Below are 13605 nucleotides of genomic sequence, written 5' to 3' on the forward strand. Positions count from 1 at the left end.
TCGTCCAGCCTTTCTATGAAACAATATTTATGTAACCCTTTCTAATAGTTGTGATGCTATCTAAGATGGAATAAAATTTCCCACCGCACAGGCTTGGCTTAAAAATTGCCCTACTGAGGAGGGAAGGTGGCCTGGGCTGCATCTTCCAACCCAGCACCGGCCACCGTGCACACAGCCGCCAGGAGCAGAGAGCAGCGCCGGGTGCAGGTGCAGTGGCTGCAAGGCGCACAGCCTTTACATATCAGCCTCAGGAGATCGTTTCTCTTCTCATAAAGGGAGGCAGAGAATGTGGTTACTTAACCAAGTCATTTAAGAAAATGTACAGTCCGTGCTGCTGCTGCTGCTGCTGAGTCGCTTCAGTCGTGTCCGACTCTGTGCGACCCCATAGACGGCAGCCCACCAGCCTCCCCCATCCCTGGAGAGCCTGTTTCCAAACTTGCAGTTTAGCTGTAGGATGCAGAAGAAATAGTGGTGTGTCAAGGAGGATCTGCCATTTCTAAAAGAAAGCCAAAGAAATAAGTGTGAATCCCAACTATACACTATTGATCAGTTCAATCAGTTCAGTTCAGTCGCTCAGTCATGTCTGACTCTTTGCGACGCCATGGACTGCAGAACGCCAGGCTTCCCTGTCCATCACCAACTCCCAGAGCTTACTCAGACTCAAGTCCATCGAGTTGGTGATGCCATCCAACCATCTCATCCTCTGTCGTCCCCTTCTCCTCCTGCTTTCAATCTTTCCCAGCATCAGGGTCTTTTCTAATGAGTCAGTTCTTCGCATCAGGTGACCAAAGTATTGGAGTTTCAACTTCAGCATCAGTCCCTCCAGTGAATATTCAGGACTGATTTCCTTTAGGATGGACTGGTTGGATCTCCTTGCAGTCCAAAGGACTCTCAAGAGTTTTGTCCAACACCACATTTCAAAAGCATCAATTCTTTGGCACTCAGCTTTTTTCACAGTCCAACTCTCACATCCATACATGACTATTGGAAAAACCATAGCCTTGACTAGATGGACCTTTGTTGGTAAAGTAATGTCTCTGCTTTTTAATATACTATCTAGGTTGGTCATAGCTTTTCTTCCAAGGAGCAAGTGTCTTATAATTTCATGGCTGCAGTCACCATCTGCAGTGATTTTGGAGCCCCAAAAAAGGCTCTTTAGTTCTTCTTGATACACTCTTGATACTGCTGCTGCTGCTGCTGCTAAGTCGCTTCAGTCGTGTCCAACTCTGTGCGACCCCATAGACGGCAGCCCACCAGGCTCCCCCATCCATGGGATTCTCCAGGCAAGAACACTGGAGTGGGTTGCCATTTCCTTCTCCAATGCATGAAAGTGAAAAGTGAAAGGGAAGTGGCTCAGTTGTGTCCGACTCCTAGTGACCCCATGGACTGCAGCCTACCAGGCTCCTCCGTCCTTGGGATTTTCCAGGCAAGAGTACTCGAGTGAGGTGCCATTGCCTTCTCCCACTCTTGATACTAAGTATAAAATAGATTGGTAATGAGAACCTCCTGTGTGGCTCAGGGAACTCTGCTCAGTGCTCTGTGATGAAGGAGACCCAAAATGAAGGGATGTATATAAATATGTGGCTGAGTCACTCTGCTGTACAGCAGAGAGTACACAGCGTTGTAAAACAGCTATATTCCAGCTGAAAAAAAAAGGAGAGACAATATCTGCTGTTAGGATTGTGGGACGAGAAGACAGGAGCAATGCCCATTCTAGCCCTGAATGGAGTGGAGATGCCAGCAGGCCCAGTTTGGGGGAAATGGCAGTGGCCGATTGTTTTGACCCTCTCAACGCAGTTGGCAGTGAACCTGCTACTTGTCTCTCACTTTCTGTAACAACCTCTTCAATTTGAAATGAAAACGAAGGAAATGGTGTTTCAAGTGTCCATTAGATGATATACAGAAAGAGCAGAACGAAGGAGCCATGATCCCACACAAACCGAGGGCTCATCTGGGCCCAGAGCTAGAGTTGCTTTTGCTAAGACACGGGGATGATTTTCACTTGTCACATGTGGTCCAGCCCTGAGAGCAAAATATTTAAACCCAAAGTTAAATTAATATTCCCAGTAATACACTGGAAGAGGAATTCGAAATCAATGGAAGTAAAAGAAGTAAATGAAGAAGTTGGTCCTGAATGGAAAACAGGGAGCCCTCATTCCTGTCCAGAGGGCAAGTCAGACTCTGTTCCCACGTCTGGTGGCTTGAAAGCCTGTAAGCCACCTTCCTTCTCTAAAGGAGAATCGTAGAATCAGGTCATATGTGAACCTCCTCTTCTTTAAATATTGACAATAAGACAGTTTCTGAAAGACCATGTAGGCTGAAAAATGAAATGGGATGCATCTCCTAGACCATCAGGTTCCAATATCACCACAGATGAGCCAAATAAAATGCCTGAGAAACCAACTGAAATTTGACATTTCAAGAAAGCTGCTAATGGAAAATATAGTCTGTGTTAGGCAAGCAGTTTTTCTGATGACAAACACCAAGGCCGCTGTTAAACTTATCACAGGTAATTCATGATAAGAAGTCAGGAACAGACCTACAGCTCTGTCATGAAGCAGAAATGAGCAGAAACACAGCAACCACCCACAGAGACAGCCTGCTGGTCATCTCAGAGGTGTGTGCTGAGCACACACAGTTTACTCAGATGTCTTAGCATCATTTGTGGGATGAGAATTTAAGTCTAGAGTCACAGCAGGCAAAAGAATGAATTGCAGCAGATGTTTTTCACAAAAGAAGCTGAATTTAACCTAGATGTCCATCGGCCAATGAATGGATAAGGAAGTTGTGGTACATATACACAGGGGAATATTACTCAGCTATAAAAAAAATGATGCATTTGAGTCAGTTATAATGAGGTAGATGAAACTGGAGCCTATTATACAGAGTGAAGTAAGAAAGAGAAACACCAATATAGTATATTAATGCAATTATATATATATATATATGGAATTTAGGAAGACAGTAATGATGACTCTATATGCAAGATGGCAAAAGACACAGATGTAACGAACAAGCTTTGGGACTCTGGGAGAAGGCGAAGGTGGGATGATTTGAGAGAATAGCATTGAAACATGTACATTACCATATGTGAAATAGATCACCAGTGTAAGTTCGATGCATGAAGCAAGGCACTCAAAGCCGGTACACTGGGACCACCCAGAGGGATGGGGTGGGGAGGGAGGTGGGAGGGGGGTTCACGATGCGGGGATGCATGTGCACCCACGGCTGATTCATGTCAATGTATGGCAAAAACCACTACAATATTGTAAAGTAATTAGCTTCCAATTAAAATAAGTAAATTAACTTAAAAAAAGAGAAGCTGAAACTACTCTTAACTTTGATAGAAACATATACAAATTCTACTAAACAGCTGCACATTTATTTTCCCAAAATGTCCTGATTAAGACTGACATTTAAGTCAGCGATTTTAATTTTGGTACTCTTGACCTGAATGAATGAAAAGCTCTCCCTTCCATAGAGTCTTATAACTTAGTTAGGGACCAAAAACATAAAATCTATGATAGTTGGTGTTTATTGTTACTGTTATTTGTTGTTTTTAGCTAAATAAGCCTAGAAATAATTTCCTGGCTCCTCTGTTTTGTACAACAGGAAGCTGAGGCTTGCCGCCCCATCCTTTGGTGACTAGTAATTAGGACCTTGTTCCTTTGTGAAAGGAGAAGTGAAGTCTGGGAACCAGATTATCCCAAAACTTCAATCTTTGCTGGCTACTACACAGGGATAGTTTTGAGCACAGAGAGATAACTTTTCAAGGCCAGTTTTTTGTCATGTGTAGTCATTGTAATCATTTTAATTCAATATGCTTCTAATTTTTTAAATTATTTCTATATACATTAGGTAACTTGCAGCTCATAACCCTGAATTATGTTGGGCAAACAGATATTGTTCAGTTTTCTAATAAAGAAATTGAGACCTGGGAAGATTTATATATGTTGCCCAAGGCCTCTGGGGTAACTATGGACTGAACTGGGACTGGAATCCAAGTCCTCTTGCTGCTCTCCCATGCTATTAATTTTTTTATTCATGCAGCTTTATTGTATCTGCTTTGTACCAGCATTGGGCTCTGTGCTGGCGAGAAAAGGAGACTCGTGGAGTATGTCTTATATCCGTGAATCCATCATGAATGCCTTTATGTGCACACACCCTCATTCCTGTATCTAATGCGGTTCATTAGGGCTCACCATACTACTTCCTTAAGCAGTGGTCTATGCCAGCTAATTTCCAGTCCTCAAAGCCTCTTTTTTTCTTGTACTACTACACTAAAATATATAAAGAAGGACTCTTTTCCACCTGCCTTTCAGTGATATTTGCAAGAGACACAGGAATGTAGCACTTTTCAGTCCAGTTCAGTCACTCAGTCATGTCCGACTCTTTGCAACCCTGTGGACTGCAACATGCCAGGCCTCCCTGTCCATTACCAACTCTTGGAGCCTACTCCAACTCTTGTCCATCGAGTCGGTGATGCCATCCAACCATCTCATCCTCTGTCATCCCCTTCTCCTCCTGCCTTCAATCTTTCCCAGCATCAGGGTCTTTTCCAGTGAATCAGTTCTTCACATCAGGTAGCCAAAGTATTGGAGTTTCAGCTTCAGCATCAGTCCTTCCAATGAATATTCAGGATTGATTTCCTTTAGGATTGACTTGTTGGATATCCTTGCAGTCCAAAGGAACTCTCAAGAGTCTTCTCCAACACTGCAGCTCAAAAGCCTCAGTTCTTCAGTGCTCGCCTTTTTTTATGGTCCAGCTCTCACGTCCATACATGACTATTGGAAAAACCATAGCTTTGACTAGACGGACCTTTGCTGGCAAAGTAATGTCTCTGCTTTTTAATACACTGTCTAGGTTGGTCATAGCTTTTCTTCCAAGGAGCAAGCGTCTTTTACTTTCATGGCTGCAGTCACCAGCCGCAGTGATTTTGCAGCCCAAGAAAGTAAAATCTGTCACTCTTTCTATTGTTTCTGCATCTATGTGCCATGAAGTGATGGGACCAGATGCCATGATTTTAGTTTTCTGAATGTTGAGCTTTAAACCAATTTATTCACTCTCCTCTTTCACTTTCATCAAGAGGCTCTTTAGTTCCTCTTCACTTTCTGCCATAAGGATGGTGTCATCTGCATATCTGAGATTATTGATATTTCTCCCAGCAATCTTGATTCCAGCTTGTGTTTCATCCAGCCTGGCATTTCTCATGATGTACTCTGCATATAAGTTAACTAAGAAGGTGATAAGATACAGCCTTGATGCACTCCGTTCCTGGTTCGGAACCAGTGTGTCCCATGTCTGGTAGCACCTCTAGAATGTTTTATCCTAGACTTACATGCACGTGTGCTATCACTTCAGTCATGTCCAAGTCTTTGTGATCCCATGAACTGTAGCTCACCAGGCTCCTCTGTCCATGGGATTTTCCAGGCAAGAATATAGGAGCGGGTTGCCTTTCCTCCTTCAGGGGATCTTCGTGACCCAGGGATCAAACTCACGTCTGCCTGCATCTCTTGCATTGCAGGCAGATTTTTTACCCACTGAGCCACCTAGGAAGCCCCTAGACTTTCACAGAGCCCCTTGTTTAGTTGTTCAGGAAAATTAATACATGTGCAGATGGCCATGATGATTATTAAATCTTTTAAGGAAGGCTAGTATTTTTCAGTGTTTTTCTCCCATAACAGCACAGAAGTAGCTAAATCCATTTAAATAAGGATACATCCACATGTCAATCTATTCTTGGGGTAGTGTGTTAAGCTTGAAGGAAAGGTTTATTGATTTAATTTCACTGGCTGTTCTCTCAGGTCACTCTGCATGTTTCCATGAGGATCAAAAAATATAAGTAGATTTGTATCTAACCATATTTTGAATTAGACAGGAAGGCCTAGCGTGCTGCAGTCCATAAGGTCACAAAAAATCAGACACAACTTGGCAACTGAACAGCAACATATTTTGAATAAGGCTTAAGCATTTGAAATATGATTTATACTGTATTTGCTTTTAATCCTAACAACCCATAAGGTAGGTATCACTATACCAATTATAAAGATGGACAGACTGGGATGAAGTGGCTTGTCCCAAGACCTGAGACTGCTCACATCCTTAATCCAGTGCAGAAGCCCTGACTGAAACGTGTTTATTTCAAGAGCATATATTGGCTTGGCCAAAATTTCATTCGGGTTTTTCCATAAGCTCTTATGGAGAACCCAGATGAACTTTTTGGCCAGCCCAGTGCTAGGCCTAGATTGGTACTAGGACTGGATTTGCCAGCTGTTCCAACCACAAATTAAGCAAGACATTGTTACATGTAATTCTCTGACCCCAGATCCAGAGCAGAGTGACATCATCTAGGACCACCCCATTGCCCCTGTTTCTAGAGCCTATTCCAAGGACCCATCACCACGCTCCTCTACACCTTCTCCCAAAGGCGTTTATCGACCCGACAGGAAGGCTAGGACTGGCTGCACCATGCATTTCTGAAGAATTGATATATATATGAACTGTAGGTCAACTCCTGTGTTAACTCACTAGCAACGCGGGAAAGTTAATGAAATCTTGGTAAGGTTCAAAATCCCTTCCCCATTTATATTTTATGAAATCTTTAAAGATATTCATGAGTTAGGTTCAAGGTGATTTTCTTAGGAAGAAAATCATTTTTTTAAAAAAATTAAGTCACTCACTTTTGTTGCACACCTTATTTTTTTAACTAATTTATTTATTTTAATTGGAGGCTAAATACTTTACAATATTGTAGTGGTTTTTGCCATGCATCGACATGGATCAGCCAGGGGTGTACATGTGTTCCCCATCCTGAACCCCCTTCCTCCCCTCCCCATCCCTCTGGGTTGTCCCAGAGCACCGGCTTTGAGTGCCCTGCTTCATGTATTGAACTTGCACTGGTGATCTGTTTTAGATACGATAATATACATGTTTCAATGCTATTTTCTCAAATCCCACCCTCACCTTCTCCCACAAAGTCCAAAAGTCTGTCCTTTACGTCTGTGTCTCTTTTGCTGTCTTGCATATAGGGTCATCATTACCATCTTTCTAAATTTCATATATATGTGTTAGTATACTGCATTGGTGTTTCTCTTTCTGACTTCATGCTGTATAATGGTTTTATCCACCTCATTAGGACTGACTCAAATTGTATTCTTTTTCATAGCTGAGTAATGGCCCATGGTGTATCTGTACCACAACTTCCTTATGAATTCGCCTACTGATGGACCTCTAGGTTGCTTCCATGTCCTGGCTATTGTAAACAGTGCTGCGATGAACACTGGGGTACATGTGTCGCTTTCAATTCTGATTTCCTCAGTGTGGATGCCCAGCAGTGGGATTGCTGGGTTGTGTGGCAGTTCTATTTCCAGTTGTTTTAAGGAATCTCCACACTGTTCTCCATAGTGGCTATACTAGTTTGCATTCCCACCAACAGTGTAAGAGGGTTCCCTTTTCTCCGCACCCTCTCCAGCATTTATTGCTTGTAGACTTTGAGATGGTGGCCATTCTGACTGGAGTGAGATGGTACCTCGTTGTGGTTTTGATTTGAATTTCTCTGATAATGAGTGATGTTAAGCATCTTTTCAAGTGTTTGTTTGCCATCTGTATGTCTTCTTTGGACACACATTAAAAAGTAAGCAAAAGCAAACATGACCGTGAGGGTAGCTGTATAAGCTGAATATAGTCTACCCATTCCAGACTTTAATATCTCTCATTTCTCTAAGTTTCTCAAGAGTAATACTAGGATATCACATTAAGCATCATCTTGGAGTGAATATTACTGATAGTAATATTTTCCTCTGTGTTTAGTGACTGAGCAGCTAAAGAATCTGATTTCATTAAGTCCCTGGATGTGGCCAAATTATCATGAAAAAGTAATGTTCCTAGAGAAACACTTATTTTCAAAGCCTTTCAGTCCATTTCAGTGATTAGAAGAAGCAGATGGAGAGATATTTTAAATACCTGTAAAGCTGAAAGCCAGGGCTCCTGAACATTCTGTCTTCCTTGTGAATGCATCTTGATAAGGAAGCTGGCAAAAATATTGTTAGGGATCGAAAATGAGCTGACAGTGAAACCACAGTGGCAGTTCTCATTGTGTAATGGTGGTGTTCAGGACCTTCCAAAATGTCCCCGGTGTGTAGACGCCATGCCACATGATGAATAGTTACACTCAGCATGTAAAAGAGAAGAAATCTGGTGGCTGCCCTTCCATTCTGGGCACTAGGTTGAGGAGTTAGATGGCCCAGTTAGATGACTCAGACAGCAGAGCAGAGGTGGACGGTGAGGGACTTCCCTGGTCCAGAGGTTAAGACTGAACACTTTCACCAAAGTGGAGCATGGGTTTCATCCCTGGTCAGGGCACTAAGATCCCACATGGTACGGACAAAGAAGGAAAAGAAAAACAAGATGGATGGGTGGAGTTCTATGGAGCCATCTATGTGCAGAGGAAAGAACTTCGGAATGATTGGTGCTGCCCAGCAGTGGGCAGGGCTGCCTTTTGAGGTAGGCGTGTTCATTGGACTGAGGCTGGAGACCCCCTTGTTGGCGAGGCCTTATGGGGACACAAACTCTCGGGTTGCGTGGGAGGTCGGAAGTCTTTCCAGCTCCCAGACTCAGTTACTTCTTGATTTTCAAACCGAGACTCCACAGGTACTGGTGAAAATTACGCCAGCCCAACGTGGGCTAAAGTTTATCAGCCTCACTGCAAGTCTAACTTGTAACTACAAATTCTTCTGCAGGAACACAGTACCATGCAGAAACTACACTGCACGCAAGTTGACAAGATTGTAGCACAGTACGACAAGGAGAAATTGACTCATGAGAAAATCCTCGAGAAGGCAATGAAGAAGAAAGGGTAAAGGCTGTTGATTTCCTTCTGGAGGATTTTTGCCTTTTTATGTTTTGTCTTTTCCCACAGTTTAGCTGCCTGTTTAGGCCAAGGAAGAACTTAGTCTTAACTGTGTTTTCATCATTAAAAATGATTTCAGAAAATAAGAGATTTACTAAGCTAAAGGGAGTGACTGAAGTGGAAAGAGGAGCTTTGTTCAAGTTCTACAGATGTTGGTTAATGAAATAATAACTGTATCTTTCATGAGTTTTCCATGCAAGTACCTTTAAGGTTAACGGGGAGAGAAGGAAAGACAAATTAAAGTTGGGAAAATTCCAGAAATCAATTTGCATCCCCAGGTAATAAATAATAAGGTTGATGTACTCAAGGGGGAAAAATCCAGTTTTGATGTTTAATATTTCAGGAATCTTTAGCTTATGCCAACAGCTAAAACTGTTGAATAAAACCTGCCATTGCATTTATTTGAAAGAGTTTATCTAGAATTCAGCTAGGGAGATGTTTCTGTGATGTTGCAAGCTAACTGAATAACAGAGTAGGGAAAAACACGTGCAGTGCCAGCCATGGAGAAGTGATCAGTTGTTTAGAATGTGTCTCTCAGAGGCACCCTCCATTAATAACACGATGAAGCATTCTGACTTAGGCTATAATAAATCAGAGCATGCATGCTGAAGACAGACGCTCAGGGCCTGTTCTGGTTTCAGCAATGATACGGATATTCCAAAAGGAACAAATAATCCCTGAAATAAGCAGTAATGCTTGCTGGGCAATTGCCTAGTATATATTTCCTACTCACAATAGAGTAAGAAGCAAAAATCACCCCGTAGTGCCAAGAAATGCTATTTTTCTCCCTTGCTGGCATGTGTCAAAGACAAAAATCTGGCTTTACAACCAAAGTAGAAGAATTGAAAATTCACTTCAAGGCTGAGGTCCTGTTTTTCAGTTCTCATCCTAAATAGTATATTATTGAATAAATGAAAAATAGCTTGAAGAACAGCAGGAACCAAAATGGAAGCTGACAACAAATCCTTTCAATGAAATAATTGTTAGGTCTGAAATGGCTGTTTGTGTAGTGGTTGAATTGAGTAATCACGATACAGATATTTTGTAAGGTGTGCATCTATTACTAGAAGAACTGAGGTTGCCCAGTGAGCCGTGGCATCCCAAGTGTGGTGAACTAATTATCTTCATCAGAAGGCTTTGGAGCAAAGGCCTCTGGGAGTGGGAAGATATCTCATGCTTGGCATGCATTTGCGGTTTTCCATTTTCAGGGGAAGTAATTGTCTTGAAATGAAGAAAGAAACAGAAATTAAAATTCAGACGCTGACATCAGATCACAAATCTAAGGTAAGAAAATGCCTGTTTTTACAGCAACAACTTGGTAATTTGTTTTGAAGCTGCACCCAGTTTTAATCAGAAATAACAGTAGCCTGGGGCTGGTCTGGGCCTACTGGGTTAGAGAAGAGGCATTTCATGGAACACCTTTCCTTCCCTGTAGACATATATATATACTCACAACGTCTATGTTGTCTGCCTCAGAGGCGTCAGGAAAACAATAAATGGATTAAAAGGAATGTTGTGTAGAATGTAGAATTACTTCCTTACAGAGGTGTGACATTGAACATATGACAGAAAGCCACCCATCCGGAGGGTTCAGTAACTCTTATTTCAATATTTATTTTTTAGTTGATAATTTAATTTTCCATTCTCACTTTGCTGTGGAAGTTTGGGATGGGGAAAATTCCAGAGCTAAGATTCTAGGCGATGAGCCTAATCACTCATATTCCCCCAAAAAACACAAGAAAATACACGTTTAGGGGACATGAAGTGTGATTACAGACATCTTGAAGAACTGAGCACCATGTTGCAGTCAAGAACATAAATATCTTATGATAATAGTTATAAAAGAAAAAGAGCTGTTAAAGACAAAGTTTCCAACTATGGCTTTTGATCAAACCAGCCAGTCTCCTCTGTCTACATGAAGCTCCGTCATCCAGCGAGCAACGCTGCCACACACCTGGGCCAGCCAGGCGTTCCAAACTGAACTTCTCCGTGGTGCTGTGTATTTGTGTCTGTTCTGCCTTGCAGTCTAAAGAGGTGTAAAGAGTCTAAAGCTGTAGATTTTTGAGAGCTGTTCCCTACTCTCTTTTTTCCTCCCCTTAACTAGAATGTTTGAGAATTAATGACTATGAGACACTCCATGATTTTTAAACTCTTTGTGTAAATACAAAAGTAGAAACCTTGGTTACTGTATCAAGTTGCTTTTGCTGAATGAAACACCACCCCAAAATTTTGTGGCACAAGACAACTACCACATATTAACTGACAGTTCAGGGGGTTAGAACTCAGACTATACGCCCCTGGACAGCTCTACTTTCGGCTGGACTTGGGTGTGTCAGCAGTCGGCTGAGACTGGTGGCGTCTCTGTGTCTGATAGGAAGTTGGCTGCTGGTGGTTTTTAACTGTATGACCTCTCACTCTCCAGCAGGCTAGCACAGGCTTCTCAGAGTTCCAAGAATAGAGAAAGGCTAAGCACTTGCACAGCTTCTATTTGCATCACATTTGCTACAGTCTTACAGGCTAAAGCAAGTCGGGGGTCAGCCAGACTCAACGAGCTGGAGAAATAGACTCTGGCACTTGATGACCCATAAAATCCACAGTGTGAAGAGCACAGCTGCTCTCTGCAGGGGAAGACTGTCTACCCCAGCGTTTGCTAAGATGACACAATAAGTCATGACCTGGGAATAAGAGAGCATACAGCTCTCTATTCAGACCTGTGACCTTGTGGAAGTGAAAAGCATGAGAAGATGAAGAGAATTCTCATCGAATCGGTAAAGGAGCCCAAGGACCAGACAAACCAGCGTGTCGGCAACTTAGACAGTGAAATGGGTCATGGTTAAATATCTAGAGCCAAAATGATTGCCCTGTTTTAAAAAGTGATGACTTCCTAGTTCCTGTTGGTTAGGACATAGTTTTATAGGTTCTATAGGCGTCTACTGATTGACCAAGTAAAGCAATGAGGGGATCTGAAATGTGTGGTTAATGTTGCACTTCTAGTTCCTGCCTGCTTGGGAGAATTCCAGGCGGCACCACCCTTTTCCCCACGCAGGTCAAGGAGATTGTGGCACAGCACACAAAGGAGTGGTCAGACATGATCAACACCCACAGTGCGGAGGAGCAGGAGGTCCGGGACCTGCACCTCAGCCAGCAGTGCGAACTGCTCAGAAAGCTGCTGATCAGCGCCCACGAGCAGCAGACCCAGCAGCTGAAACTGTCCCATGACAGGTGGGCAACTTAGCTCCAGAGCAAACTCCGTTTTTAAAACGACTAGTGTGTATGTGTGTGTGTGTACAAGAACAAGTGTTGAGGTAGTAAGGAAAATCAACTTCACGTATAACATTGAGCTTTTTCATATACTCTGTCATAGAGCTGATGTGGCAAGAGGAACTGTAAGAAATGGCCTCGACCATCAAAATGCTTCCAAGTGGTGGCAAGATATGATACTCCTACAACAAATTAAGTTACATTACAAGTAGCGTACAATACAGACTAAAAGTTATCACAGACTCTGCTGCCTCTGAGTGGTTCAGGAGGCTTCACAAGATGATAGAGCCAGAGTTGGCTTTTAAGAAATGATCTGGAACCTCTTAGGAAGAAAAGACACAGAGGGAGATAAAGACCAAGCGGTTGAACTCCTAGAATGGTTGGTTCTGATGGCTCAGAGATACCTTCCTTTCCATTGTCAGGGTGTCTATAAATTTTAGAAAGGCAGGTCTGATCAAGAAATAGCAAAAAGCATCTGTTTGTTTTTGCCTCTCCCCATTTCCGCACGCTGAGTATCATGTTAAAGACACTGCAGGTGGTGAGCTGGACTTTTTCCCCAGGCAGAAGACTGTGTCAGTCAGTGATGTCTTTTTATCACAGCTTGGTTGCAGCTTGTCCGTCTTCTTTAGGGCCAACTGTGTGATGCAGTGGCAGTCTGTTGATACACACCAGAAAGTATAAAACAGAAGCATTTTCCACAAAAAAAAAAACTTTAAACTTCTGAAATGAATTATGTAGGCACATTCCCAGATTCCAGACCTCATTATGGCATGATACACAACCATAAGAACGTGAAGTATTTTTGCCATAGTTTCTGATTCTCTCATGAGCCAACTAAATGAGGTATGTATGCCATGCTGAGTTTCTTGTGGGCTCAAGTACCATACCATATCCATTTTAAAGTATTCTGTTTATTTGTATAGGATTAAAAGTGCCTTTTTCCCCTTAGAAATGCTCTTGATTTAGTACACAGAAAGGTCGGTTCATCATCTTCCCTTTGACCATTTCTACAATATCAGATTTTAGATGTCTGCCCTTATTCAAAGATACTTTGAAGAATAAGGTACTCTCTTCTAATCTTTTATTGTAGTTGAATAAAGGAGAAAAAATTATCCCAAACAGTAGGCATTTTCCAAAAGAAAAAAAAAAGGAAATGAATTCTTGTATGACATAGGAAGTCATTTTACTTATTACTAATTTACCTTATTACTAATTTACCTTAAAAAATAGATCCAGGGCAGGAGTATTTTTCAAAGTAACAGCAGCGCGGAAGCTTTCTGTTAAGTATCCTGTGGTCATGTTTCTTTGTCACCATCAGAGCTGTTGTTCTAGGTTAAAAAATTCTTGCCTTCCTAACATTTGGCAACATTATTTGGTTATTGACAAGTGCTTGTTGAATGAATGAATGAAGAGATGGTCAATTTAATAACAAGTTA

General features: G+C 42.1%; 1 protein-coding gene across 4 annotated transcripts in view; it reads left to right on the top strand.

Moving 5' to 3' along the window:
- The window catches only part of PLCB4 (phospholipase C beta 4), a 187734-nt gene that overhangs the window by 153004 nt on the left and 21125 nt on the right, over positions 1 to 13605 (top strand). For all 4 annotated transcript variants that reach the window (XM_068987745.1, XM_068987747.1, XM_068987746.1 and 1 more), the window contains 3 exons: positions 8739 to 8854; positions 10117 to 10192; positions 11955 to 12130. In XM_068987745.1, the coding sequence (XP_068843846.1) occupies positions 8739 to 8854; positions 10117 to 10192; positions 11955 to 12130 (368 nt within the window). The remainder of the gene's footprint in view (positions 1 to 8738; positions 8855 to 10116; positions 10193 to 11954; positions 12131 to 13605) is intronic.

This window comes from Capricornis sumatraensis, chromosome 15 (genome assembly GCF_032405125.1).
Source record: "Capricornis sumatraensis isolate serow.1 chromosome 15, serow.2, whole genome shotgun sequence".
Lineage (NCBI taxonomy): Eukaryota > Metazoa > Chordata > Mammalia > Artiodactyla > Bovidae > Capricornis > Capricornis sumatraensis.